Consider the following 26,027-nt stretch of genomic DNA (forward strand, 5'->3'; position numbering starts at 1 on the left):
AAGAAAGAAGATATCTCGTTCTTAACAGGAGATCTTGGTGCGTCGAGGTGATGGTTTCCTGGTGTTCCGTCGAAGAAAGAAGAAATCTCGCTCTTAACGGGAGATCTTGATGCATCGATGTGATCATTTCCAGGAGAGCAATCGCAAGTGGATGAGATAACTGACAGCGGGGTCTGTGGGGTCTTGAGGACAGTCTCTTTTCGTAGGACTGATTTGGGTGTGTTGAACCGTCGAAGTTTCAGACGTGGCGGGGACAACAGAGTCGTGTCGATAGGTGTTGGGGCTTCGGGATTCTCTGATGATGATGCGTCTTGCACAACAATGGCAGGTGTCGGAGTCTGTGGGGAGTTTACGCTCAGACCTTCGGTCTGGATTCTCTTGGAGGATGTCGTTGTTTCGCCGTTCTCAGTTGCGCGGGAACCTTGGATCTCAATGCGTCTCTTTCTAGATCGCTGAATGGAGGTAATGACACTGTTTGATTCTGTGTCGCTCTCGGTGACTGTCTGCGGGCCTTGCGGCAACTGGGCTCTGGGTGTGGTAGGTTCGGTGGAGGTGATGGTTGCTGCAGGCGACTCAGTCTCGAGACCTTGCTGCAACTGTGCGCTGGGTGTGGTAGATTCGACGGAGGTGATGGTCGCTGCAGGCGACGTGTCTGTCTGGAGGCCCTCTTGCAACTGTGCACTGGGTGTGGTAGATTCAACCGAGGTGGTGGTTGCTGCAGGCGATGGGGGTGAGGCAGGAATTGGCTTCAACTCCGGATAGGGAGATTCTAGTTTCCCACACTCTTCCAATTGTCTCCCAATCTTTTCTTCTGGAGTTGGAAGATGAACTAATTTTGGTTCTTTTGGAGGTGTAAATCGTGGCATCGCGGGGAAGACTCGATCGATGCGTGTGCGTCGGTACCGGACTCGGGGAGTAGCATTTTTGCTGCGTCGGTTCAAGACGTATTCTGGTCTGAACTCTGGAACTTCGTATAACATGTCCTCTGTGGATTGATGTTGTTCCTTTGCGGGCGAAATAGGTTTGGATTGTGGCTTGGGAGGGACCGCAGGCGTTTGCGGGAGAGTAGGTGCTGTTTGTTGAGTTGTGATGAGCTCTCTGGCTACAGCTCGATTCCATGGTGAATCTGAGAGTGGTGGAGGAGGCGGTCTTTGAGCAGCTCGTCGCCTCTGCTGGTGAGGTCTCTGCTCACGGCGGCGCTGTTGGAATCGTCGGACAATGTAGACAGTGGGAACATTGACAACAGTTGTGGTAGCATCAATAGTACATCTGCCGAGTTGTGTAGCTGCGTGAAAGCCGAGTCCAGCCAATCCGCCGAGGCCTGCGCATATTCTCTTTGCGACAGGGAGAATGTGGTCAAGAGGAGAGGGTCTGCGAGGAGGCATGAAGACGCCGGCGGTAGGAGGGGCAGGTGTGGGAGGATCGACAGGCCAGCCACCGGGCACGTATCTTTCTTGTTGATACGGGTTGTGTGCTGGAGGAGGCGTTTGAGGATGCCAGTCCATGAAAGATGAGGTGTCAGCCATGGCTGTGGAGGTTGACGGTGAAGTGTAAGCTTGAAAGTGTCACAATGCAGGACGCAGACAAAGAAAGTCCAGTGCTGTGTGAAGTTTAAGATGAAGATGAGACCGAACAAGAGAAGTGGGAAGAGGGTGAAGAGTTTTGTTGACAGCATGGAAGTGTGAGGAAAGGTGAGTCGCGTTGGGTCGCAGAGTCATAAGAGTAAACAACAAGTCAGTTGAGTGAAGAGAAACCGTGCATTGGGTCTGGTTGTAACCAGGAATTAGTTGTATTATTGATGAAAGATGGGGGAGCAGCACCGCAGACAAGACGCGACTCTCCAAAACTGCGAAAATGCGGCACGGCAGCGATTGGCCAGGTTGGTTTTCTGCCGGACCCGCCGCCACCGGTAACGACAATGGATTTCATATCCGATACCGCCTTTGTTCGCCAAGCCTGTACGAGGTACCTTTACCTACTACCTAGGTAGGTACCTAGGTAGGTACCTATGTCTCATGTGCAAGGCAAACACCCCGCCTACAACTCCATATGTGTGGGCTCGATACCATTAGAACACATGGCTCGTGCTGAATGTAAACAAATAAACACCCAAACATGACTACTGCCACCGGTATCATTGTACGATCTAACAATCAATGTATGGTTGCCTTGTACCTCGTATTGGAGGCCAATTCAATACCTAATCACACTCCCACGGGATCAAGACGCCATATAATTCAATGTTTCCCTGGGTCATTGTACGCTCAATCCGATGGTCTGGAACAGGACAGGGATGCCCTCAATAGCCAGCCATGCGATTCCCGAATACACAATGAGCTTAGTCACCACTTCCACATCATATCGGACTCGAGGTTTCTGTAGGCTCAAGAATATCTGTCGTTCCTGCAATTCATCCATTGCTTGAGCTTCCTCTGGGGTGCGCACTTTGCCGCTAGCCGGTGGAGCTGCAGGAACCGGTGATAACGTTTCCATTCCAGTACCCATCTGCGCACGGAACATCTCCAGACTGCTAGATCTTTTCCTGCCCGAAACCGCATCTTTGGTCTGGAAGTAGCCGCGATCAGGAGAGGGTGAGGATGGCGGGGATTCCTTTATTGCTGGAGTCAGTGCCTCAAGAGCATTTTTGCTGTCTCTTCTCTTCTTGTCACGGTAGGCCAGTGTTTCGTACGCGTCTGCCTCAGACTGAGGTCCAACCGAGATGGCTCTCCTGCGTCGAAACGATGACAACAGGTGAGGGATATCCCGCGCCGGTGGGATGATGTTGTCGTCATTGGGTTGCCGTGGAATGGTCTCGTACTCTGACGCTGGTTTAAAGAACCGTCGGGGTAAAGTAAGACCAAGCTGTTCAATGACACGAAATATTGGTGGAAGTATCTTCAGTAGGGTTGGCTTCATGATGCCCCTCCATGCAAAAATCACAAGTACTCCGAGTAGAATGCGCGCCAATGTAATGATCCAGCCCAGTTTTGCAAGGTCGAACGGGATAGTGCCCTTTGCGGGAGTTGACCAGGCATACGAGGAGCGGGCAAAGTGCCAGACAGCATATTCACAGCCAATGATGACTCCAGCAAAAGAGACGCTGTCATCAAAACAAGGACAGTCATCTGCCGGTTCGGGATGGATGCGAACCAGGACTAAGATGATCAGAACAACAAGCACGACTCGTGTCAAGTCGCCGCCATGGAGCCAGTCATCGAACGCCTCCCCATAGAAGCATTGAACCAGAGCTATCAATGCGCCGAGAATGCTTCCCCAAATGACGTCAAAGAAACCATGCATCCCACAGTACAGCCGGCCAAGCACAATAGAAATGGCGTAGAAGTAAGCTAAAATCTGCAGACCGAATTTGAGGTTCGGGTCCAGGTTGTTGGTTTCTTGTCGGAGAAGGTAAAGGGAGTAGACAGCAACCGATACCGCATTCGTCGAGTGAGTGGACGGAAAGCCATACTCAAGGGCGGCAGATCCAGACATGGTAATTCGGGTCAACGGCGGAGAGAGTGGTCGGGGGAGGCAGAGGAGATCTTTGATAAAGCCGCTCAAGAAAACCCCAGAAGCCAGGACATGAACCATCCTACCGCATGTCAGAATAAGCCACCGTTGATTGACCACTTGCATACCCTCTTCCCAGACTTGTATTCCCACACCAGAAGAGAATAGGCAGCATGACCATGAAAAAAGTGTGCGTCCCCAGGTTTGCCGACGTTGCAAAATAAGTATCAAAGGCCGGAGTTCGTAGGGTGTCTTGTAGCCAGGCGACGTAGGGAGTCTCCCAGCGCACGACCGGGAGGAGTTGTTCTCTGAGAAGGTAGCGCCATCGTGGCAGTCTGAGCTTGTCTGAAGCGCAGTCAGAAAAGACCCCATGTAGTAACTGGCATTTCACTCCAACATACAGTGATTGAGCGACCTCAACCCGGCATCTGGTCTATCTTTCTCCTTGTCCATTTCTGCAGGGGGAAATATCGAGCAAAGGTCCCGTCCATCGAGACCAAGTCTGGCCGAGGAAAGGAGCAAGTCCCTCACGGTGATGCATTAACATCGACCGCGGAAGGCAATGGAAGGCATCGAGATTGTCAGCGGAGGATCCGGAGCGTGGCTGTCAAAATCTGCAAAGACGTCGAGTTCAGTACGAGGTAGTCCTGGTCGCGGCGATTCAGGGACAATGATTTTGGAGATTGTGGGTTATTCCATTCGTCCACTCAGCTGCCTGCAATAAATAGTCCAGCCGAGCTCTCAACTCGGCTTCAGTAATAGGCCGATACCAGCAGGAATTGACAAACTGTTGTTCGACATGGATCACGCATGCACAAGGACCATGTCGATAAGCGAACAATGTCGCAATTGCCGCAGGCATGCAGCTGGAAAGAGGGTCACTCAAGGGTCACCGAGGGTCAATTGCTGCGCGAAACCTGCGTTTCACCTGGAGTTGGGCAGTGGTTACTTGGGCAACCGCAACAGACAACAAAGGCAGCCCGCCGCAGTCATCCCACGATGAGACGGCTATTATTGACTCGGAACTCTCAACAGAAAACCTGCTTGAACCTGAACCACATGTGCAGATCCTTCAGCCGTTATCACCACATATAATAATACTGCCGCTCCCGTTCGAACAGTTGAGGCTCTCCCACGTCAACTTGCTATTTCACAGCAGAGAGGCCACCCTCCAACTTCACCCACCATGGCAGAAACCGACCACTGTTCTTCGCGAACATCCACCGTCCTGTCGGAAAAAGGCCCATCTTCCTACATTACTCCCTCCTCACCAAAGCGAAGGCCCGTTCGAGCACCAAGTACGAGGACAAGTAACGGCACAGTCAGCACAAACATGAGTTATGGCAGTGCGGGACGATTGTCAGAGACCACAAATATCACGCAGCCACCTGCGCATTCCAAAAAGTTCGTTGTTGTTGGAGATGGAGGTTGTGGGAAGACCTGTCTCCTCATCAGCTATGCACAGGGCTATTTCCCAGAGGTATGCAGGACAGGAGAAGGGATCATAAGCAGGCAACTGACGGTCGCTAGAAATACGTGCCGACCGTGTTTGAGAATTACATCACGCAGACCATCCACAAGCCCACGGGCAAAACAGTCGAACTCGCACTCTGGGATACAGCGGGACAAGAAGAGTACGACCGGCTTCGACCACTGTCGTACCCCGAGACGGACCTCCTCTTCGTCTGCTTTGCCATCGACTGCCCTAACTCACTAGAAAATGTCATGGATAAGGTCCGGCATCTTCGACAGCTTGGTTATGACTTCTGCTGACTTGTCATCACAGTGGTACCCCGAAGTCCTGCATTTCTGCCCAACAACGCCCTTGATCCTTGTCGGCCTCAAATCCGACCTCCGTAACAAACGAACCTGCATTGAACTTCTGCGGACTCAAGGCCTTACCCCTGTCACCCCAGAACAAGGAGCTGCGGTAGCTCAACGAATGGGGGCCAAGTATATCGAGTGCAGCGCAAAGGAAAACAAGGGCATTCAGGAGGTCTTCGATTTGGCCATCAACACAGCCATTCAGGTGGAAGAGGAGAGCTTCGAGGCCAAGCCAAACAATAAGGGCGTAAAGGTCAAGAAGGCAAAGAAGAGGAAATGTGTATTCCTGTGATCTGACGGATCGCAAACAGACTCCCTGATGAGGTCACAACTTTCCATTCTCGGGGTACAAAACTTGGATCTTGTATGATTGACCTTTTGGGCTCGAAAAATCGCCCTTTGATGTGTGATGGTACGCATATGGGACGGCGTTGGATGCAATTGAGTTGCATGACGAGGCGCTGTAATGAGACTCTGCTGGTTCTAGAACGGATGTCGCTGTGCGAGCGAGCTCCGACGCGGGCTCGAAGCTCTGTGGGCGCTTTTATGTGACTGCTGCGCGAGCGGCCCATTGCAAAGCTGCTCCAAGAATGAATACATGCCCTGTGAAACATGCTCTTGTCCTGGAGCGGTCCTTTCGAGACTGTTCGGGTGTGGTTGATGTCCTTTGTCTTCGCTTCTTCCAAAGCGAACCATCATTTAAATCGATGGGCAAAGCGACCGTCACCATCGGCAGCCCACAGCTCATGGCTCAAGACACAACTCGGATGTGGGCCGCTACCTCATAGGCAGGTATGTAGCCACAAATACTCTCATTTGCCATGCTTGCCTTCTCCATTACCAGCAGTCGCATGGACAGTGTCGCCGACGTTATTATTTTCGTCGCTGTTGTCCTCCCCCGCTGATCTGCCCATGACGGTCTCGAACTGACTCCACAAGGCCTCGACGCTGGAGAACTCGTTTCCAATCTAATTCATCATCACGTTAGTCAGTCTCTGTCCCGGGCGGACGGACTCTGCGGGGAAAAGGGGTTCTGCATACTTCTATGATCCCCTCGAGGCTGCGATTCAGAGCATTCATCTGTGCGAGGGCCTGTTCTAGAGACTGCAAAGTTCCACACCCAGAGGAGGAGGAGGGCATGAGTTAGCCATTATCGTTCAAACTCCACTGGTTCCAGAAAGACGCGCATCGTGACCACGGAAGATGGATGGAGCACATGGATGATACGGGAGAGGAAGAACATGGGCCGAGCGTGTCGTCCATCCACGGTTCCCAATTGCCTGCCTGCCTGCCTGGGTACCTGGATTTCCCCCAATCAAAAAGTCACGGTGGACTTTTTGGGGGAAGGTAGAGCAGAAAACGGCATCAGACTAACCTCTCCAATCTCGCCGACTAGGGCAGCTCGTCGCATCTCGAATTCGCTCGGTTGATGAGGCGGGGGTTCGTTCGTCGAGGTCGCCATTGCAGAAGTTTTGCCCCTCTGTATCAGCCGTGTACACACGGAGTCCAGGCCCCTTAGGGATTCTGGAGGGAGATGCGGATCCTTTGCTACGCTTTGAGAGGAGAATTGGAGTGTATGAGATGAATCTGTGTGGTTTTTGACGACTTTTTACGGAATTCAAAAACAGTATTGAGCATTGCGACGATATTATTCACGAGGTAGTTCAAGACGCGTCCAGGCCCTTTTTTCCACATGCCCCCCGCGCCTAGTACCTACCCCATTCATTCGTGTCCACTTCGCACACCAAGGCCGTCCCCGCTCCCAGAAATAATATAGAAAAAAGAACAGCCAGCCGGCGATCGCCTTTCCGTTCCAGAGGTACATACATACATCAGGGAGCCCGCCCAAAAAAAATCCAAATTTACATTATTTGAGAGGAGTGGGATTCGAACCCACGAGGTTTCCCACTGCGGTTTTGGAATCAAGAGACCTAAACACAGCGCCTTAAACCACTTTTACGCATTTTGTTAGTTGGACGATTCACCCAGAAAAGAAAGATGGGAAGTATTTACCTCGGCCATCCTCCCGGCATAAATTCAGGTCATTTTTGACGTTTGTGATACATATACCGGCAAGTTTTGAGCCTGGAGAGGACCCGATTTCCCGGGTGCTTTGAGCTCTTGGGAAGCTGTGGAGGAGGAACGGCTAGGCATGCATGGGTGGGGTGTGTTGAGTGCTTCTAGGCATGCAATCAGGGCCTGCAGTGCTTGGGCATTAGTGCCTAGAAGCCCGCAGTAGCGGGGCATGGGGAGAGGTATTCTTTAAATACCGAGGTACTTTCTTACCTACGAAAGGAGAAATGGGGAAGTCTTCAAATAGAGATACACGTTCAAAATCATATCTCACACTCGGATACTGTCATTGTGTTCGTTTCGTCTATCGTAGATGCATTGTTGATGCTGGACAATAGTCTAAGGTTCCAATATGCTATAGTGCGTTCAATCTTGTACACCCGTCATGTTGCCTCTGCCTCCGAATTGAGGGAAATGGTATATACGACTTCGAAGAACCAACATGTTAAACCGCCACTGGCAACGGTGACGGTTCAGGCGAGTGCCATGTCGAGTCCGATCGAACAGGCAGCATTTTCCACCTCTACCAAGGATGATCGTGAGATCGTGTTTGTGTAGGGATTTGTCTGTCTCGGATCTGGCGTCCCGTCCATATATGATAGAGTGGCAATCTCGATCTTGATGGTAGTCCTTTCACACCGCAGGAAACACTATCGTGTTTTGAAACTGCCATCTGTCCTTCGCTGAAGAAGGTAGTCGGCTAGTTGGACTCGCCTTTGGCGCCAGAGAACATAAAGTAAATGCAGGGCCGTGCCGATCGCCCCTTTTTCTGCTGAACTAGTTTCACATCATGGGCTCGAGTTGCTTTGCGGTCTAGAAGTGTCTGGCGCAGGAACGACAACCCGCATCGACTCACAGCAGTTCATGCACGCGGGACGGTCCCTCGCTTCCACCACAAGGCCGAAAAAAATGGTTTGGTGGTTTTCATTCTCCTTTTTTCGTTTGTTGCGATAACGTGCTTGTTGAATGGGAAAAGAAAAGTATTGTTGAAACGGAAGAGCAAGCGCGAAAGGAAGCGAGCATTCGCCTTGCTCGTTCCCCCCTTCCCAGAAATTTTTTTGCTCCGGCGCTTTTTGAGATGGAGAGTTTCGTCAATGAATGGACTTTTTGTGTGGTCGTCAAAGAGGTATTCCCTGTAATTGTTGCTAATGCAAGTGCCGTTGATCCCATGAGGTCATGATCGTGTGTTCTTCGTTGCAATAGAAATAGTTCATGCCTGATGGGAAATCATCGCTTGCCCCCTGACAGTAACCTGGAGAGCCTCTTTCTCCTTGGCTTCTCCTCGGTATGGTCGCCATCAGCGCTTGAAGAGCTGGGACTTGTTGAACTGGCCTCGGATGATGTTCGATCTCGAATTGACATGCTGACAGCACCTATAATGTCCTCCAACCGCACATCGTCCTGAGGGGATGTTGTCTGGTATTGGGGATCAAGTATTTCTGTGAATTTCGAAGGCATTGTACCTAGTGACTGTAAAGAACTTTAGGCGGGGCGGAGGATGTGGCCTCGTGTTGTGGGTCTTGTGTGTTGTGCTCTATATTTCGCTGAGATCAAGAAACGAATGCTATCAGTAGAACAAAGGAATCGAAACAGGCTCTGCGGACGGCGAAGGCGGCGATGATATAGGGGAGAAGGAAACTCGGGTCCGCAGTGCTCTAGTATTTAATATTGTTCCTTCCTCTATCCCCTTTCGTCCATGGCACACGATCAAGTTCCGCCTATTCAGAATTTGCGCTCGCGTCGGTTTCCCCCTGGTTGAGTGTTTGGAAACCCAATAGAAGGGCGGGTGGCTACGACGCCGCCTCGTCATTCCCCTCCTTGCGAATGCTCCCCCGGATAGAGTGGATGGAAAAGATGTCTAGACCCATGTCAGAACCCAGAACCGACTCAACCGAGGCCGCTTGGAGGTGAGCCATCCCCGTGGAACCCACCCATGGGTGCCACCGGTCCCTAGGGACCAATTTTCAGGGTCTCATGTGTGGCTGATGGTGACCCCCAGAGCCTGAGAGGTCAGAGATCGACCACATGGGTGGCGGGCGTTGCAGGGGATATTCAAGGAAGACAGCAACCGTCACGGCAAATGGTGCTTGTGTAACACGTTGAGGCGTACGAGTCCGGTGTTCAAGCCACGTAGGACAGGATGAAGATCGCAAATTCAGTGACCACGTTGAACTCGGATTCGCTTGCGAAGTGCCGAGTGTCCTCCGCGCCACCAAACGTTCTCATGCATCTCGTCCTTGGATGGATGGATGGATGGATTGATTGGCGGTTGGTTGGCCGGTGGTCTAAGCAGCGCTGGGCGCAATGCACACAATAACACTCCGTGTTTTGGGTTGACCTTCCAAGGTTCTTGGGTTTGGCCCTTTGGGAAAGGGAATCAAGTCGACTTGCCGGTTTGGGCTCGAGTTTGCCTCCCGGACTGAAACCCCCTTTGAGTCGCTGTCCGAACTAAGGTATGTTCAGTCCGAACTCCTCCGCGTTTTTGCGCCTTGTTATTATTGCCTATCCGGCTGACAGAGCCACTCTTCTCTAAACCTACTTGTAGGATGGTGGCCATTGCGGTGATCCGCCTCGTGACTATTACTTTCAGGCGGCGCGGAAGCGCAGCAGTACGAGGGGCCAAAAAGCTACCTAGGCACTGGGAAATTCTCCTGTTTGTTCGCATCAAAATTCATTGAACTCTGTTTCTCGTCACTCACGGGTCGGCGACCAAAGCTGTGGTCTCCTCAGGACGACATTGAGCTGTCCTCGTGCAATGAACAGCTAATAATGCACATGGCAAGAACTCTGATAGTCCGTGGTCCGCGTCCTGCCCCTCCTGTGACGCCTCGGGTGCCTATTTGTGGCATGAAGGAAGCAGACCAAGCCTCATCATCCAGAATTGCCCGGTTGTTATGAATGATCAATTCCCCATGTAGACTCGTGACTTGCGGAACGTGACCGATTTCCTGGAGGATGGCTGTGTTTGCATATGGGAACCCACTACCTGTAGCCACCCCGTTCGGCGACAATTGAGCAAAGTCATAGCGCTCGTCGCATCGAATGTGATCTCTCAGTACCAAAGTAGACCAACTTGTTGCAGTTGGTATTGCTCGACGGGCTGCGACGTCATCAGCTGCTTGGAGGATCGCATGGATTTCCCCTTTCGCCAGCATCTTGGTGGTGGTCCAGCTTGGGCCGACAGGAATGCATTTCGGTGTCTGCCCACCAGCGAGATGTCTGTGTCTGAGCATGTGCCCCCGGCGCAGAAACACTGTAGCGGCTTCATGACCAACTGTTGCGGGATCACGAATCCTCAGTGTTCCTCTGCTTCTACGGCATGTCACCGAGTTTAATCCTCCATTTTGGTGTCGGGTCCTTCGCCGTTCATCTCGACTCCTTTAGCCGCAGATATCCACAGAACGTTGTTACATCTAATGGCCCAAGTGGTCAGACTCTTTTCTCACAATTGCCAGCACCGCGTGGGACTCTGTCGGCCATACCTGATGAGCACCTGGCCCAAAGTACCGGTGTGTTTCCTGTCAATATACTCTTCTGTATTCGAGAGCTGGATATTCATGTATGAGTCGACACTAATGAGTCGGCCTTTGTATTCGGTTTGACCCCATTTTAGACGGATGATGACTTCGTCGTTGATCCTGCAACATAACGTGTCAATGGACGTATTTAGGCAATTCGAGGGGTGCCCGGCAAGGGGGAAGTGCTCGGCGCACTTTGACACAAGGGCGCAACAAAGACGTACAAGCTCTGGAGTAGAGGGCGCGGGTTTATGGGGGTGAACTGCGAAAATGTTAGAGAGGTCGCAAAAGCTGCCCACATTTCAACTTACATTCATTTTGCTCGAACTGCTGGAGTGGAGGCCGAGCGGGTCAAAGGAAGGGCGCAGAACAATCAGTTCTCATTGAGGAGTTGACTCCAGGTGATGTTTTGGTTCAGCAGCTTGGATCGCAGTCGGCCATGCTTCGAATTCAAGTTTGGAGTGAAAATGTTCTGCCAAGAGGCGGTGAAACTGGCTGCCCTTGCATCCCAAAACATCGAGCAGAAGGCTACATCACGTGGTAAAATCACGTGCACTCGAGGTCCTTGCAGACGTCCCCCTATTGGTCCATCATCTCGTCGAGCCTTGCCAGTTCGCGCCACCGAGGACGCATGTCCTTGGATGAGAAGAAGTCCCTGCTCGATAAGTATGTGCTCGATCCCACGGCCCGGGATTTGCAAATCCAGGAGCTGCTCACACAGCCGGATGAGCCAGCGATCATAGCCATCCTCTTCCTTTCTCAGATAGCTGTTGTGGAGAATCCGACCTATTTCAGCAACTACTTCACACCATATATCCAAGAACTATATTTCGATCCTCGATGCGCTGAGCCACCCGTTCTCAAGGGGAACTTGTCACGTTCAGTCTCCAGATATCAATGTCGGGCCGATCGTGGCTCCCCGATACTTATCGCACCCGGCGGACATGGAGATCCAGGAGCGCGCCGTCATGTTCACGAAGAAACTGGGTTTGACGGAGCCGCTGCGGTCTGCGGTCTTCGTGCCTGGTGGCACGCAGATGCCAGAAACTGTTCCCGACGACCTAGACAAGGCCAAGGAGGTTGCTCGAAGACGTGTCATCTCATTGATGCCAGCATCTTCCCGCTCGAGCCGCCGGGTAACTGCCAGACAACTGGGTACGCGGTGGCAGGGAAGGCCGCTGACTTAATTAAAGAGGGGCAAAAGGTCGAAGGCTATCCAGCTTTGTCGTCCACTTCTCAAGCGTCAAGCCATTGTCATATAAGAGATATCGATCAAATATATTCAGCTACCACTATATCGTTACTGTCCACTGGGCCAAGGCGGCGTACATCCTTATGGGTGCCATCTACACTTGATTGTTCTCATCGACCGAGGGCTTCTTCGTTTCGTCAGCACGGCTGGCATCGACCTTTGCTAAGCTCTCTTCGTGGAAGGCGTCCACCACGGTCGATTTGAATTTCCTGGCGGAGACCTTCTGGTCGAATAGAACGTCCAACTCAGCGAATGTCCGGCCCTTTGGCTCGGGAAGACGGAAGTAGCAATACGTGGCACAGAGGAAGCAGAGTCCTCCCCAGAAGAAGCCTGCCTTACCTCTCCACTAGATCGCGGTTAGCATGTGCACTTCGCCAGGGTCTGCTTCTGGTCAATTACTTACATTCCACGCCGATGGATTGATCATGTATGGGATGATGACGTTGTTGACCAGGCCAATCAAGTTGTAGGTGTTTCTCGCTAGCACGACAGTCTTGGTCCGGAGTCGGTTGGCTGGCATCTCTGCCACCAGGGAGTAACAGACAGAGCCCACGGCCAGGTCGTAGAAGAACGTGTACGCCAAGAGCATACCTCCAATCGCCCAGCTTGCCTTGTCGTTCGAAGACGGTGCGAGGGAGATGAAACCGATGATCATCATGAAAAGACACTGCAGCGAGAGTCCGGCAATATATAGCGTGCGGCGGCCGAAGTAAAGCATGAGGCCCCAAGAGAGAATTGTCCCGATCGCTCCAAGGGAGTATTGAACCATGGCCAGGTTAAAGGCGGCCGTCGTGCTCAGGCCAGCCTGCTGCATGAAATACGTCGAGTAGTTCATGAAGGCCGCGCCCGAGAGATTCTGGATGGCAAAGACGACGCAAGTAATCTCGGTGCGGCGAAGGTTCACGCCCCTGAAACAGTCCCAGTAGGTGGTGCCGACTTCGGTTTCCTTCTCGATCTCATTGGTGTACACCATCATGGCAATGGTCTCTTCAGGATTAAAATCGTGGTCATGTCTGCTGGTCAATCGCAACAAGGCCTTTTTCGCGTCCTCGTTCCGCCCTTTTCGCACAAGCCACCTTGAAGATGTCAGCGAGCATTCTTGGCTAGAAACAGTGCGTGCGTACCAGGGCGACTCTGGCGCGAGGAAGACGCCAATGGCCAAAGGTATTGGCCAGGTCCATTGCAGCGAGAACGGGATGCTGGGTCATGTTAGCACACTGTCCAATGCCAGCCTCCATCTGGTCACATGCCGGTATCCCCATTGGTCATTGCGGTCGAGGAAAGCCCGTAAGACCCCCTGTCCCAAGAGCGTTCCAATGACCCAGCACAGATTCACATATGTTGTCAGATAGGCACGCAACGCCACCGGACACACCTCGGACGCGTAGACTGTTGAAGTTGTCTGAAATATTCCCCAGGGGATGCCCAAGAGAATCTCGCCAGCCTCCAGCATTTGGATGTTTTGTGCGAAGAAGGGCAGGAAGATGAAGCATGTCACGGCAAAGAGGCTGGCCAGCAAGGTTTTGCGGTAGCCATATCTCTCACAGACAATCCCGTTCAGGGTCAGACCCAGAATCTCTCCTGTTGCGGCGCCATTGGTAAGTCCAGCTTGCCAGGAGGCCGTCAACTGGTAGGACCCATCTGCCTGGCGCACGCCGTATTTTCTCTGGAAAGCCGGCATGGCGAAGAAGCCCTGCATCAAATTCAACTGGAAGCCTTGAGATATTTTTAGCGAGGCGAGACCCAAGGCCAGACGGGAGAGGGTGGCGCACCTTCCATGACAATGGTGGCCGAGATGATAATAGAAAAGAGTGCTGCCGTAGGATACAGCCGGAGACTCTTCCACAGTGACATGTGGTGCTCCTTGTTGGTGGCCTCCTGGGCCTTCCTGATCAGGTCGGTAGCATCCTGGTTTCGAGTCGCAAGCTTTGTGTACGCAATGTCCTCGGTCTGCACGACGGCCTTTTTGTCGAGGCCATCACCGACGCCTTCGAGATGTATACTCATATTGTTGGCTGCACCAAGCCAATTACTGGGACCAGAGAACCGAATGTCTCGCTGCGTGACTGTGAATACTTGGGTCTGTTCAATGGTCTATGCCGTATGAGGAAATATATCAGCCAGGGGTTTTGTGGAGAAAGTCTGGAGAAGCTGGGGGAGTGGAACGCCTTCATGCTGTCGAAACGTGGACCAGTTATGTACCCCATGGAGTCGAATTCGCAGCCAGTCATACTCGAGCGGCGCTTCGGAGGAGCATGTGGCGCATCAACGGAACGCCTTGTGCGCCTCTTCAGTTCATCGCGGACCTAATTGTCCGTTGCGGTCTGTTTTGTACGAGATATCACCGGACCCTCGTGTCCGGTCTCTGTGTGGGCCCACAGTTCGAGAATACCGCTCGCTCCGTACCGTTGGAAAGGGGATCGCAAATCGGGCGCGAAGAGGCGAGCTCAGCACGGTTAATGAGCCATGGGTGACATGGCTACAATATCTTGTTGGGCCCTCGCTTGGACGGTGCCTCGTCTGAGGCTCACCAGAATCCTTGTACCGACACCGAATTACTGAAGAGCAATGGGTTCAGCAGGGGTGAGGATTTTGTCGCACGAGTCAAGCCGCCGTTTGCTAAGTATTCTGCCCAGGAGCGCAATCCGTCATTTGTCCTTCGTGCAATTGGACAGGCATCCCTTGAAGACAAACCGATCCCTCAGCTCAAAGACCCGTGGGATGTACGCATCCATATCGCACAAACCGGAATCTGTGGCTCTGACCTACATTTCTACGATGAAGGTCACATCGGTGGTATGTTTCTGCGTGTCCGTATATGATGTTGTGAGGTGGCTGGGGTAGATGATGAGTGCTGACTGATGTAGATTTCGTCCTCACCACCCCCATTGTCCTTGGGCACGAGAGCTCTGGAACGGTTGTAGAGGTTGGGTCCGCCGTGAAGAATTTGGCCGTTGGGGACAGGGTCGCTATTGAACCTGGAGTGCCCTGCCGACAGTGAGCATGCGTCACCCTCCCTCTGATATGTCGAGACTGATGTGGAAGCATAGCTGTGATTACTGCCGGTCAGGGTCCTACAACCTCTGTCCAGACACCGTCTTTGCCGCCACGCCGCCCTGGGATGGCACTCTCTCCAAGTATTTCCTCGTCGCTTCAGACTACTGCTACAAGTTACCCGCGCACCTGGACATGGAACAAGGGGCCATGGTTGAGCCTACGGCTTGTGCAGTGCAGATGACCAAGGTTGGTGGCGTCCGTGCCAACCAAAATATTGTCGTCTTTGGGTGTGGCCCGATCGGGGTTTTGTGTCAAGCCGTCTCAAAAGCCTATGGAGCGAAGACTGTCATCGGCGTCGATATCAACCAAAGTCGACTTGACTTTGCGCGAACTTTTGGTGCGGACGGGGTGTTTCGGCCACCGAAGAAACCCGTGAGCTCCGCACAGAGCGACATGGAATGGAGTGAGTCGGTGGCCAAGATGATTCAGTCGCAATTTGCCCTTGGGGAGGGCGCGGACGTGGTCATCGAGGCGACTGGTGCAGCGCCCTGCATCCAGATGGGCGTCTTCGTCACGAAGAAAGGAGGAACCTATGTCCAGGCGGGTATGGGCCAGGACAATGTTGATTTTCCCATCACAATAGCCTGCCTGCGAGACCTGACAATCCGGGGCTCCATCCGGTATACGACAGGCTGTTATCCGACTGCCTTGGATCTTGTCGCCAGTGGCAAGATCGATGTCAAGCGGTTGATCACGAACCGGTTCTCCTTCGAGGATGCGAAGGAAGCATTCGACCTGGTGAGGAGAAGGGAAGAAGGCGTCATCAAGGTCGTCATTGAGGGTGTCAGAGATTAAATATATAGTGATACAGCGAACCTGTGCCGTCGACGTTCTAGACCGAAGTTTTGGAACGGCAAATTCGACTAGCGCACCTCTTCGTATCTGGGCCCATGGAGATGCCAGGCTCTCGCCGTTGACTCCGCGCTCGCACATACTCTTCGACACCCCGACTTGCCCGCAGAGCTAAAGGTGTGAGTGACGGGATTGCCAACCCAAGTTAAAGACAGTCACGGTAGTTACGGGCCAGCCCTTTTAGGCCTTTGGTTGAAGGCCTCGGAACAACGCTAGTAGATACCGAGCACCTAGTATAGTCACAGTACTCGTACCTTGTAGAATTCACCATGTCCCTCCACTGAGTCGCAAAGGAACCTAAGATCAGACACTAAAATACGAAAGCCCTTGCCAAGCCAGTGGGAGAACTCGGCCTCAAAAGAGGACTGGATCCCGCCCGCCTTTGACCCCGACCACCTCGACACCCTACCGACGATCTCGGCTCATTGCTATTTATGTACCTAGGTATCCAACGCACGAACGGCAAATCCTGCACCAATGTCTCGCGTAAGTGAGAGAGAAGTCGGCGACGGGCTTCACACTCGAGCCGCAAATGTTGCCGCCAGAGCTTGTACAGAATGTAGACGAAGAAAGTCCAAGGTCAGTCTCAGACCGATGCTCACCCTGACTCGATTTGTTTAACCCAAGCGACTGACTGCCTCGCCGTGCAGTGCAACCGATCGATTCCCACATGCTCGCTGTGCGATAAGTTCCGACGAGGCTGCTACTATGCAAGAGACCAGCGAAGTCCCCCCATTAGACAGTGAGTCCTGAAACTTGTTGGCAGACATCCGCCATATCGAGGTATCGAAACGCGGCGCTGACACGTCCGCTGGATAAAGGCGCTTATTCGAAATGGAGCAGGAGCTCGCGCGGACCCAAGCGATACTGAGGGAAGCGACAAGAGGTTCTCCTCGTAGTCAGCAGCGCGTCGATGACCATACGTCAAGCTCCCCCAAGACGACTGGAACAGGCGCTTCACTCGACCTGAGCAACCTGACTTCCTTCCAGGACCAGACAATGTTTTCGATGTCTGATCAAACCTTATCAACCAGTTTTCTCGTCCAGGACTCCGCCAGTGTGAGCAACTCGGATCAACCACACCAGCAGCGGCGCCATGATCCTGCGGAGCACATGAACGAGGTCCAGCCAACCGTGAATGGTGACGTCGAAGTCGAAAAAGCAATTGACCATGTCCTCTCTTCCTCTCGCTCGACTAAGAAGCCTTGGGTGTCTCTCGAGAAGGGGCCGCCTTCCGGTGATTTCGACTGGGACGAAAGGAATGAGCTGCAGACGGCGAACAACTTCGTGGATGGAATGGCCGCTCTGACCAGCGAGTCCAACGGAGGAGGATATTTAGGTGAGATCCTAGAGACTCAGATCGTACTATTACGCCTCGAACGGTGTGATTGATGATTCCCAGGAGTGGCTTCGGGTGCGGCTATGCTGCGATTGACGGGAGCCTCCGACCAGAGTCCTGCCCGAGATCAAAAACGAGCCTCGACGACGATTCCATACGCCATTACATCATTGTCATTTTTGGAAGGGTTTCTGGATGCATACTTTATGCTCTTTCATCGGTCCTACCCGATTGTTCACGAGGCGACGTTCCGAGCGCAATTCATGGAGATGGTCCCCCGTCCGCGGGGTCAGGCCTGGCACGTCTTGCTGTACGCCATGTGTGCGATAGGAGCTTGGACCTCTGCCACCCAGCAATCGGACATCGACCTTGGGCTCTTTGAAGCTTCCAAGAGTAGGATGTCCAGCGATATGCTGGAGACGGGCAATTTAACACTGGTCCAAGCCCTGACTCTGATTGCTAACTACGTCCAGAAGCGCGACAAGCCGAATTCTGGCTATAACTATACTGGTCTCGCTCGGCGAATTGCAATGGGCATTGGGCTTCACAAAGAGTTTCCCAATTGGCAGACGAGTTTATTGACTCAAGAGATGAGGCGCAGAGTCTGGTGGTCGCTGTACGTGCTCGATGTCGGAGCGATAATCACCTTCTCCAGGCCTTTGGACTTCCCGGATCGAGGGATTGAGACCGAGTTGCCCCTGAACGTTCATGATGCGGTAAGTTTCCCTACGAACCCTCCCACTTGGAGACTCGAATTTACGCCGACAGGATTTCACCGCCCTGACACCACAAAAGCCTTCCTCAGCCAACGAGACGACGCTGTATTCCCACCTTCGAGCGCAATCGACATTTCACCTTGCCACTTGCCAGATATACTCGTGCATCATATCCACTCCTTACCCGTCACCTGCGGATCTTCTCCAGCAAGATGACAGTCTCATCGGAGCTTGGCTTTCAGGGTTGCCCACATATTTCCAGGAGCACAGTCCGCAGCCTCCAAGATACGCACTTTGCCATTCCATACTCAGCTGGCGGTATCGCAATTTTCGTATCCTCATGTATCGCCCATTCCTCGTCCGACGGCAGATGGCTCGAGCGCAAACGGTCTCAGTCGATTCTTCAGAGGACATGCACTCCGAGGAGATGGCCATCCAGCGCTGCCTTGATGCGGCTCGAGAGTCGATCTCTCTCATCTCAAAGTTCTGGGACGAAAACGAGAAAACCATGATGGCCTCGTGGTACAGCCTTTTTTTCCTCTTCCAGGCTATCCTGATCCCCGTGATTTGCCTTCGCAACGACCCTCAAGCACCGGAAGCGGAGGGATGGCAACAGCAGGTTTTGGTCGCCATTCGAGTGATGGAGTCGATGCTGCAGGTGAACCCGACATCGGAGCGATGCCTCCGCGTGGTGAGATCCTTGACGAGGGAATACCTGGGCGCAAGCGGCGGCTGGGGAGGGCCGACTGAAGAGTCGCCGCAGACCCAGCTCAACAATCTATATCCACTAATGTGGCCTACGTTGGAATCGGCACAATTTGACGGGGTCGATGCCATGCTGTAAGTCCTTGCCGTAAACCAGTCTGGATGACAGATCGCGGCCAAAGACTAACGGAGATAATTACAGGCAAGAATCGATTATCACCGACTTCATGAACCAAATTCCTGGCTTTTATTGAGCGTTGTGTTATTCCTGCTCGTCAAAGCGAGCTATTCGAGATCTTGTTTATGGCAATGTGTATCCACCATCGATGACCAGGTTTGCTCCAGTCATGTAACTGGATGCATCTGATGCACAAAAGACATATGCCTGAAGGGAGCTGTCAGTTGATTCCTTGCTTGTTGACAATGCAACAGAACATCACCCACCCCTTTCAACTCGTATGGCTCGCAGTTGCGCCTGGCTGGCACCATCTGCCTCCAAATCGCCCGTGTCTCGGCCGAATGCATGCCTAACATTTCTGTCTCGATGAAGCCTGGAGAAATGCAATTGACCCGGCAGAAATCGATCCACTCGACCGCTAACGATTTGGCCAGATGGACCAAGCCCGCTTTTGAAGCGTTGTACTTGGTAGTGTCAGAAGAATTTCCAGCCGCACGAAAACGTTAGTGGCTGAACATACCGCAGCCTGTTTCTGGGGCACATTCACGAGCAGTGCACTGACTGATCCGGTGAACACAATGTTTCCCGAGCCCTGGGCTCTGAAGATCCTAGCAGCTGCCTGTGCTGTATAGTATGCTCCATTCAGATTCACGTTGATCATGTGGCTGAACTCTTCCGGCGTGCAGTCTTCGGCCGGGTAATGTGCAGCAATCCCGGCGTTGGCCACGAGGATATCCAGCCTTCCAAAATCATCGACAACCCGCTTCAGAGTCTTCTCGATGGCCACCGCGTCGGTCACGTCTGCGGCGTAAGCTTTGCAGGCAATGCCGTTCTCTGCGGCTACCTGTGCCGCCTTCGCCACGGCATCTTTGGTAGTGGAGTAGAGCAGGGCAACCTGGGCAGGAGGAAGTCAGATTCGAGTCCATCAAGAGGCGAGCTTCATCGACGTACGTTCGCCCCAGCTTCGGCTAAACCGCGAACAACTTCCAGCCCAATCCCTCGTGCACCACCTGGAGGTCGTCAGCAACAGCATCGCTCTCCAGTTCACTTGGCGCACCTGTCACTGCAGCGACCTTTCCTGTGAGATCAAACGCCTTGCGGACATTGCGGTTCTCTACCGTTACGAGCACCATGATGAATATTGCCTCGTCATCTCGAGCAGCGAGATTTTGCGACTGTCATTCTCCATTCTGATTTATGGCCAGAAAATGAGCTCCTGCTCGCCCGTTGGGTCCTCGTTCAGTAGTAGTCTGCTCTCTGCCTGCTTCGGCTTCCTGTTGGCGATGGACGCAATTGACCCTCACCTCAGAGCCCGGGTCCGCATCTGCAAATCGTGGGCGACGGCAAGTTCGTCCGACCACGGATTTTTACCTCCGCTGGACGGACCGGATTGTCCGGTGCGCCATCTTGCTGGAAGGACCGTCCATGCTGAACCGGTGAGAATGCTTGCTCGCAAAGCAGTTGCATATCATCGCCCGGATGAGCAGAGACACATCGCCTCGATGCATGCTGGCGTAGCTGTCACATGATTTTCATCGCAACGAAAAGAATCTGCACAAGTTCGAGGCTACGTTCCTATGGATGGTCCCACCAACGAGACGGAGACATATAAATCCACTGCACGTATCATCAAGGAGCAAGCGGCGTTATGTGGACGGTCGAAATTCCTCGTCGCCATCGCTGGAGCACCCGGGTCGGGGAAGAGTACAATTGCTGGGGAAATCGTGAAGCGAATCAATTCCGAAGCAAGCGATTGTACAAACCGCGGTATTGTTTCGTCGCTGGGAGAGGGTTCCAACAAGGGGAAACCGCATTTGTATAATTCGACTGCGGCGCCGATACAAAGCTCTCAGGGCATTGGCGCCATTGCCGTCAGTGTTGGCATGGACGGATTTCACTACCCACGTTCCCATCTCGACGCCATGCCTAACCGCGAGCAAGCATACCGGCGCCGCGGAGCCCCGTGGACATTCGATGTGGACGCGCTGCTGATATTCGTTCGCCAACTGAGGCAATGGGCGGATGGGGAGTCGTGTATTTCAGATGCGACGTCTTCAACCTTACGAGAAGCAAGTTGCGCAATCGACGAGGGCAGAAATCAGCCACGCCCCCAGCTGACTGCGCCCTCTTTTTCTCACGCCATCAAGGACCCTGTTCCGGATGCTATTTCTATTTTCGCCTCAACCACCATCGTCATCCTGGAAGGAAACTATCTCCTCCTGGACGAGGACAAGTGGCGAGACATATCCGCGCTCGTGGACTTTCGAATTTTTGTGGATGTGGATTTCCAGCTGGCGAGGATGAGGGTGGCAAGACGGCATGTGCAGGCGGGGATTGAGGCGTCGCTTGAAGGGGCGCTGGGGAGGTTCGACGGAAATGATCTGGTCAATGGAAGGCTCGTGCAGGAGAGGCTTTGTCGTGACGCAGTGGACTTGGTAGTCGTGAGTAAAGATCACTGATTCAAAAATCGAGTGAGTTGCTACTAGGCCGTGAAGAATTGTCCAAAAAAGGGTCGTTGGAACTCAAGCGTCTGCGGCTGTCTTGTTGCTGAGGAAGTCTTAAGATGCCAGTACGCCGGAATGATTCCACACAGCGGAGCGGGATGTTTTCCAAGTTTTATATTCAGATCTCAGACCGGGCGGCCTTTTCTTGTATAGTATTCATTCGACCAACATGCGATCCAGTCTAATCAATGGCCCCTCGAATCTCGACGTTTTACCAGCAACAATAGCCCCCGTCGACCACGACATCTGTCCCCGTGGTAAACGAGCTCGCGTTACTCGCTAGCCACAGATATACACCCTTGAGCTCCTTTGCGTCTGCTTCGCGATGCATCGGCGTCAGTCGATGCCACTGGTCCTTCATGTCGCGAGAACAACCGCCCGAGATGGCCGTGTCGATGTATCCCGGGCTTACGGTATTCACGCGAGCGTTGAAGCTGGTCCATTCGGCGGCGAGAGACTTGGAAAGGTGGATTACAGCCGCTTTGCTGGAGTTGTAGCAGGCCTGTTTTGGGGAAAAAACTTCAATTAGTCTCTCTTGTCTTTTTTTTGGACTCTGCTTCTTCAAGGGAATGGTTCCGTATATACCTGCTGTTGCGGCGTGTTTGCGATATGCCCACTCATGCTGGCCGTGAAGATGAGATTGCCGCTTCGCTGTCGCCGGAAGATCTCGCCCGCCACTTTTGCACAGTAGTACGCGCCGTGCAAGTTCACGTCCATGACCTGGTGCCAGTTCTCGACCGGGTCGTCGATGCCCCCGGCCGGTCGGGAAATGCCCGAATTCGCGACCATCACGTCCAGTCGGCCGAAGTCTGCGACCACGGCGGCGACCTGGTCGCGCACCTCGGCGTAGTTTTCGACCGCGCACCTGTACGCCTGACACTTGACGTGGAAGTCGGCGGCGATCGTGGCCGCCAGGGCCGAGGCGTTTTTGGCGGCGTGATAGAAGATTGCAACGGCGCAGCCAGCCTCGGCCAGGGCCCGCGCAACTTCGTAGCCTATGCCTCCCGACCCACCCGTGATGATGGCGACCTTGCCCGTCATGTCAAACATCTTGAACACACTGTCGGGGACGACTGGGCGCGGCCACCGTGTGTTGTTGGTCGAGAAAGGGCTGGACGCCTTCCAGCTCAAAGCGCTGTTGTTGGTCTCGGCGCCATTCGTATTGGGTGCTTCTGGGATGGAGCCCATGATTCAGAGTCGACAAAAGGCTTAATCTGGGGGATATTACTTGTGGTGGGTTTGAAGTTGATCGGCTCAGGGGGGGTTGGGAAAGAGACAGACACCACCTTCAGTGCCTCATACGCTCGTTATAGACAACGAGGCTATCCAGTACTAACCTTCACTGGGGGGTTTGCCGTTTACATACCCCGTCCTCCGCTCCGTCCGGTGGCTTAAGCAACGCTCCATACACTCCGCTCCAGAATGTGCGCAGCAAGACAGGTAGGAATACAATAACAGACGATATGGTGCAAAGTAGGCGTCTGCCCAGACCATTTGAGGCGGATAACGGACAGTAATGTCCGGGGCACGAGAATCCGCGGCCGGGTTACTGTATGTATCTACCGCCCTTGGCGCAATTCAACCCCGAAATGTTCGCACTGGCAATGATTGGACCCAATCGATGATTCCAGCCCAGCAATTCACGGGGCTCTCCCCAATGTCGGCCAGAAGGCTTTCGTCGACCGGCCGGTCACGAACGGGGTGCTCGAGCTGTCTGAGCGCCAGCCGTAAGTGCGATGAAATCAAGCCCACCTGCCGCGCACCCTCTTAGATCTCCTCGCCTCGGCAGGCTCAGGCGCAGACACGTTCCAGCGACTGGAGGAATGGCAACCGGACGAGACGCTGGCACCAACGACACTGCTGCCACCATGCACACTTGAGATCTGGCATGCATACCGACTGGCCGCCCAATTGTGTGTTGCCGTCCGGGACTTGCATCCCATGCAGCTTCAGAAGAACACCCCGCACAACACCCGCATTCTCGATCAGTTGTGGCAGATCGTGGAGCGATACTGGCTACGTTGCAGGCAAACTTCGTCGGAGAATGAGCGCCAGGTGATTTGGCCCATAGTTGTCGCCTCGTGCTTGACGGAAGAAGACACGAGGCTCGCATTCGCGGAGACCGTGCTCTCGGAGCTGTTTCCAAACGAGACTCTATTTTGTGCTTCGAACCTCAAATCACTTATGCAGGAATTATGGTCCAGACGGCGACAAGGACGATATACGACCTTAGACAGCCTTGCGCGAGAGTGGAAGGTGGAGCTTGGATCTGGTAACAGGAACGAGGTGGTACCACTGCTCCATGCCCTTGTTAAATTTAGATCAGGTACTACATGACTTTTTTTTGGCGTCGCAGGCCGTGACCTGAATCTTTTCACTTACAGCCTTAACAAAGTATAATGAGAGATAAGGACACCCGCCGCTGTTGAGGAGCGGCTTTAGAGACACACATATACCGTGTACGGCTCAAGTGGATAATGGCGTCTGTCTATATGCGAGCTCGTCACGCCAAAAGCCCAGGGCGATAAAGCTTTAATCACTTCAACGTCGTTGACATCCCCACCCTCTCTCAAAGCACACACATACACACAAAATCTCTCAAGGCCCGCCCATCTTCATGCCCACTTATCTTCAGGCCCACTTGTCGTTCTTACGAGTGACCTTGAGATAGTATCCCGCAGTGGCATTCCTCCACTTCTTGCCCCAAACCGCAGAGGATAAGAAGGTCATGTAGACGGCAAACAACATCATGGCGATGCCTATGCAGGCGTTTTTGGGACCACTGGCATTGATCCAGGGTCGGATGGAGAAGGACAAGGCACCCCCGACGGTATTGCGGAGGAAATTGATCATCTGGACGGATTCGTCGAAGATGTCGCTGTACGAGTCGAAGGCGTAGGTCATGGAGACGGGGATCAGGTTGTTTGCGGCGATGCCGATCAGCGTGAGGCCGAGGCACGAGACGATTCCAGTGCAGGCCGTAGTGGGCACCCAGTCCGTAACATGAGGATGCCGCCGGCGCAGCAGAACGGGACGGGGAAAAACGCCCACAGTCGATGCTCGGGCTCGGTCACGCCCTTGTTGCGACGCGCCAGGCGGAGAACGAGCCCGTCCGCGCCCAACCCTCCCAGTACCGCACCAATGACGTTGCCAATCACGAGAGCCACGAACATGAGCCCCATGGTGCCAGCGCTGAAGTTGTAGGGTGGGATGGAGAAGAAGCTCGCCTGGGCGCTGAAGATGAAGCTGGTCAGGAAACTCTTGAAGCTGACGATGAAGCTGGCCCAGGCCACGGCGGGGAGTCCGACGTACGGGAACGGCGAGACGACAAGCTGCCAGTACCCTTGCTTGACGGTGGGATCCTTTGTGATCAGCGCATGGCGATTGCGGTAGAAATGTGTCGGTATCCTTTCATCCACGACGTGGGAAGCCGTGGTAGGCCCATCTTCCGAGACTTCGGTGACGCTGGCGGCCCTGTCGGTGATGCTGGCTCCTTCCTTGGACGTGGAGAGACGGGCGAGACCGAGCTGCTCTGCGCCAGCGGGTGGCCGGACCGGTTTGCCCACGTGCACGGGAATATGTGATTGACGGGGGTAAAGAGTCTCTTCGGCGCTGAAGATGATGAGCAATGCGGAGATTCCCTGGAATATGAGCAAAGTATCTCAGCACCCAGCGCCATCCCTGCGAGTCGACGATGAAGCCACAGGCGATGGGCGGTAGGAAGTTCCCGGCTTGGAGAACAAGCGCGTATATCCCCATGTATCGGCCGCGCTGGTGGAGGAAAGAGATGTCCAGGAGACTGTTCTCATTCAGAGAGTAACTCGGGCTGGAGCCGAAGCCGGAGAGGACCATGTACGCCCACATCAAATCGATCGAATGCATCGCCGCCCCGAACGCGAGGCCGGCGAGCACGAGTACGGAGCCGATGATGTAAGGCAGCCGTCGTCCATATTTAGTGGCCATGGGCAGCGCGAAGAGGACGCCAATACCTCACGTGAAGGTGAGGACGGACTGAGTGTTGTTGAGGGCGGTGTAGGTCGTCGGGAATTCTTGCACCCAAAGATCCTAGGTTGGGGAAGTCTACGCAATTCTTCACAACGTGGACATGTCAGTTACAGCTACCCTTTCTCAGGAACGGAGGGAGAAGCACTCACGATGCATTGATCATGAAACACCAGAACAGGGTGACGGCGGACAACCAAGACTTGCGCCACAAAGGCCAGTTCTGGGGGTACATGGTCAGCTTTTGCTGAGCAGCAACGAGTGACGAAGAGAACACACCAATGGGTCATTGGGGTTTGTGGTCGGGGTTGGGATCAAAATGACGGTGCTGTTGTCCTTGCCCGTGCCATCTTCCTTCTCAGAGACTGCGAGCCAAGGCAGGTCGGTCAGCTCCAAGTCAATATAGACAAATTCCGGGTACTTACACTCCACGAGCTTCGTGGTTCCGACTGCTTCGATGCGGCTTTCAGCGTTGATAGACATATTGGCACCTCTGG

The 26,027-nt window shown here is 53.5% G+C and overlaps 15 protein-coding genes across 15 annotated transcripts; 5 read left to right on the plus strand and 10 right to left on the minus strand.

Moving 5' to 3' along the window:
• Positions 1–2,253: 2,253 nt before the first annotated feature.
• On the minus strand, positions 2,254–3,963 carry Z520_06170 (uncharacterized protein; the record flags this gene model as incomplete). The annotated part of the gene is made up of 3 exons (XM_016776671.1): positions 2,254–3,592; positions 3,639–3,855; positions 3,912–3,963. 3 exons carry the CDS (start codon positions 3,961–3,963, stop codon positions 2,254–2,256), a joined length of 1,608 nt encoding a protein of 535 aa, XP_016632213.1.
• A 733-nt stretch (positions 3,964–4,696) lies between these two features.
• On the plus strand, positions 4,697–5,626 carry Z520_06171 (GTP-binding protein rhoC; the record flags this gene model as incomplete). The annotated part of the gene is made up of 3 exons (XM_016776672.1): positions 4,697–4,990; positions 5,041–5,244; positions 5,297–5,626. 3 exons carry the CDS (start codon positions 4,697–4,699, stop codon positions 5,624–5,626), a joined length of 828 nt encoding a protein of 275 aa, XP_016632214.1.
• Positions 5,627–6,146: 520 nt separating this feature from the next.
• On the minus strand, positions 6,147–6,414 carry Z520_06172 (uncharacterized protein; the record flags this gene model as incomplete). The annotated part of the gene is made up of 2 exons (XM_016776673.1): positions 6,147–6,302; positions 6,376–6,414. 2 exons carry the CDS (start codon positions 6,412–6,414, stop codon positions 6,147–6,149), a joined length of 195 nt encoding a protein of 64 aa, XP_016632215.1.
• A 2,220-nt stretch (positions 6,415–8,634) lies between these two features.
• On the minus strand, positions 8,635–8,865 carry Z520_06173 (uncharacterized protein; the record flags this gene model as incomplete). The annotated part of the gene is made up of 1 exon (XM_016776674.1): positions 8,635–8,865. The coding sequence occupies one exon, from the start codon at positions 8,863–8,865 to the stop codon at positions 8,635–8,637; it is 231 nt and encodes a 76-aa protein (XP_016632216.1).
• Positions 8,866–10,738: 1,873 nt separating this feature from the next.
• Positions 10,739–11,242, minus strand: Z520_06174 (uncharacterized protein; the record flags this gene model as incomplete). Its single annotated transcript, XM_016776675.1, has 4 exons — positions 10,739–10,820; positions 10,890–11,045; positions 11,150–11,187; positions 11,237–11,242. 4 exons carry the CDS (start codon positions 11,240–11,242, stop codon positions 10,739–10,741), a joined length of 282 nt encoding a protein of 93 aa, XP_016632217.1.
• Positions 11,243–11,869: 627 nt separating this feature from the next.
• On the plus strand, positions 11,870–12,112 carry Z520_06175 (uncharacterized protein; the record flags this gene model as incomplete). The annotated part of the gene is made up of 1 exon (XM_016776676.1): positions 11,870–12,112. One exon carries the CDS (start codon positions 11,870–11,872, stop codon positions 12,110–12,112), a length of 243 nt encoding a protein of 80 aa, XP_016632218.1.
• A 159-nt stretch (positions 12,113–12,271) lies between these two features.
• Positions 12,272–14,184, minus strand: Z520_06176 (uncharacterized protein; the record flags this gene model as incomplete). The annotated part of the gene is made up of 5 exons (XM_016776677.1): positions 12,272–12,523; positions 12,581–13,253; positions 13,302–13,376; positions 13,506–13,893; positions 13,950–14,184. 5 exons carry the CDS (start codon positions 14,182–14,184, stop codon positions 12,272–12,274), a joined length of 1,623 nt encoding a protein of 540 aa, XP_016632219.1.
• A 561-nt stretch (positions 14,185–14,745) lies between these two features.
• On the plus strand, positions 14,746–16,029 carry Z520_06177 (uncharacterized protein; the record flags this gene model as incomplete). The annotated part of the gene is made up of 4 exons (XM_016776678.1): positions 14,746–14,760; positions 14,814–14,973; positions 15,045–15,174; positions 15,228–16,029. The coding sequence occupies 4 exons, from the start codon at positions 14,746–14,748 to the stop codon at positions 16,027–16,029; spliced, it is 1,107 nt and encodes a 368-aa protein (XP_016632220.1).
• An 891-nt stretch (positions 16,030–16,920) lies between these two features.
• On the plus strand, positions 16,921–18,985 carry Z520_06178 (uncharacterized protein; the record flags this gene model as incomplete). Its single annotated transcript, XM_016776679.1, has 3 exons — positions 16,921–17,425; positions 17,489–18,141; positions 18,194–18,985. 3 exons carry the CDS (start codon positions 16,921–16,923, stop codon positions 18,983–18,985), a joined length of 1,950 nt encoding a protein of 649 aa, XP_016632221.1.
• Positions 18,986–19,147: 162 nt separating this feature from the next.
• Z520_06179 (uncharacterized protein) lies at positions 19,148–20,157 on the minus strand (the record flags this gene model as incomplete). Its single annotated transcript, XM_016776680.1, has 5 exons — positions 19,148–19,231; positions 19,291–19,488; positions 19,545–19,919; positions 19,976–20,034; positions 20,082–20,157. The coding sequence occupies 5 exons, from the start codon at positions 20,155–20,157 to the stop codon at positions 19,148–19,150; spliced, it is 792 nt and encodes a 263-aa protein (XP_016632222.1).
• Positions 20,158–20,601: 444 nt separating this feature from the next.
• On the plus strand, positions 20,602–21,483 carry Z520_06180 (uncharacterized protein; the record flags this gene model as incomplete). Its single annotated transcript, XM_016776681.1, has 1 exon — positions 20,602–21,483. The coding sequence occupies one exon, from the start codon at positions 20,602–20,604 to the stop codon at positions 21,481–21,483; it is 882 nt and encodes a 293-aa protein (XP_016632223.1).
• A 256-nt stretch (positions 21,484–21,739) lies between these two features.
• Positions 21,740–22,716, minus strand: Z520_06181 (uncharacterized protein; the record flags this gene model as incomplete). Its single annotated transcript, XM_016776682.1, has 2 exons — positions 21,740–22,030; positions 22,114–22,716. The coding sequence occupies 2 exons, from the start codon at positions 22,714–22,716 to the stop codon at positions 21,740–21,742; spliced, it is 894 nt and encodes a 297-aa protein (XP_016632224.1).
• Positions 22,717–24,159: 1,443 nt separating this feature from the next.
• Positions 24,160–24,432, minus strand: Z520_06182 (uncharacterized protein; the record flags this gene model as incomplete). Its single annotated transcript, XM_016776683.1, has 1 exon — positions 24,160–24,432. One exon carries the CDS (start codon positions 24,430–24,432, stop codon positions 24,160–24,162), a length of 273 nt encoding a protein of 90 aa, XP_016632225.1.
• A 35-nt stretch (positions 24,433–24,467) lies between these two features.
• Z520_06183 (uncharacterized protein) lies at positions 24,468–25,491 on the minus strand (the record flags this gene model as incomplete). Its single annotated transcript, XM_016776684.1, has 2 exons — positions 24,468–25,169; positions 25,198–25,491. 2 exons carry the CDS (start codon positions 25,489–25,491, stop codon positions 24,468–24,470), a joined length of 996 nt encoding a protein of 331 aa, XP_016632226.1.
• A 187-nt stretch (positions 25,492–25,678) lies between these two features.
• Z520_06184 (uncharacterized protein) lies at positions 25,679–26,013 on the minus strand (the record flags this gene model as incomplete). Its single annotated transcript, XM_016776685.1, has 2 exons — positions 25,679–25,753; positions 25,810–26,013. The coding sequence occupies 2 exons, from the start codon at positions 26,011–26,013 to the stop codon at positions 25,679–25,681; spliced, it is 279 nt and encodes a 92-aa protein (XP_016632227.1).
• Between the last annotated feature and the right edge of the window lie 14 nt (positions 26,014–26,027).

Source organism: Fonsecaea multimorphosa (genome assembly GCF_000836435.1).
Source record: "Fonsecaea multimorphosa CBS 102226 unplaced genomic scaffold supercont1.11, whole genome shotgun sequence".
Taxonomy (NCBI): Eukaryota; Fungi; Ascomycota; class Eurotiomycetes; order Chaetothyriales; family Herpotrichiellaceae; genus Fonsecaea; species Fonsecaea multimorphosa.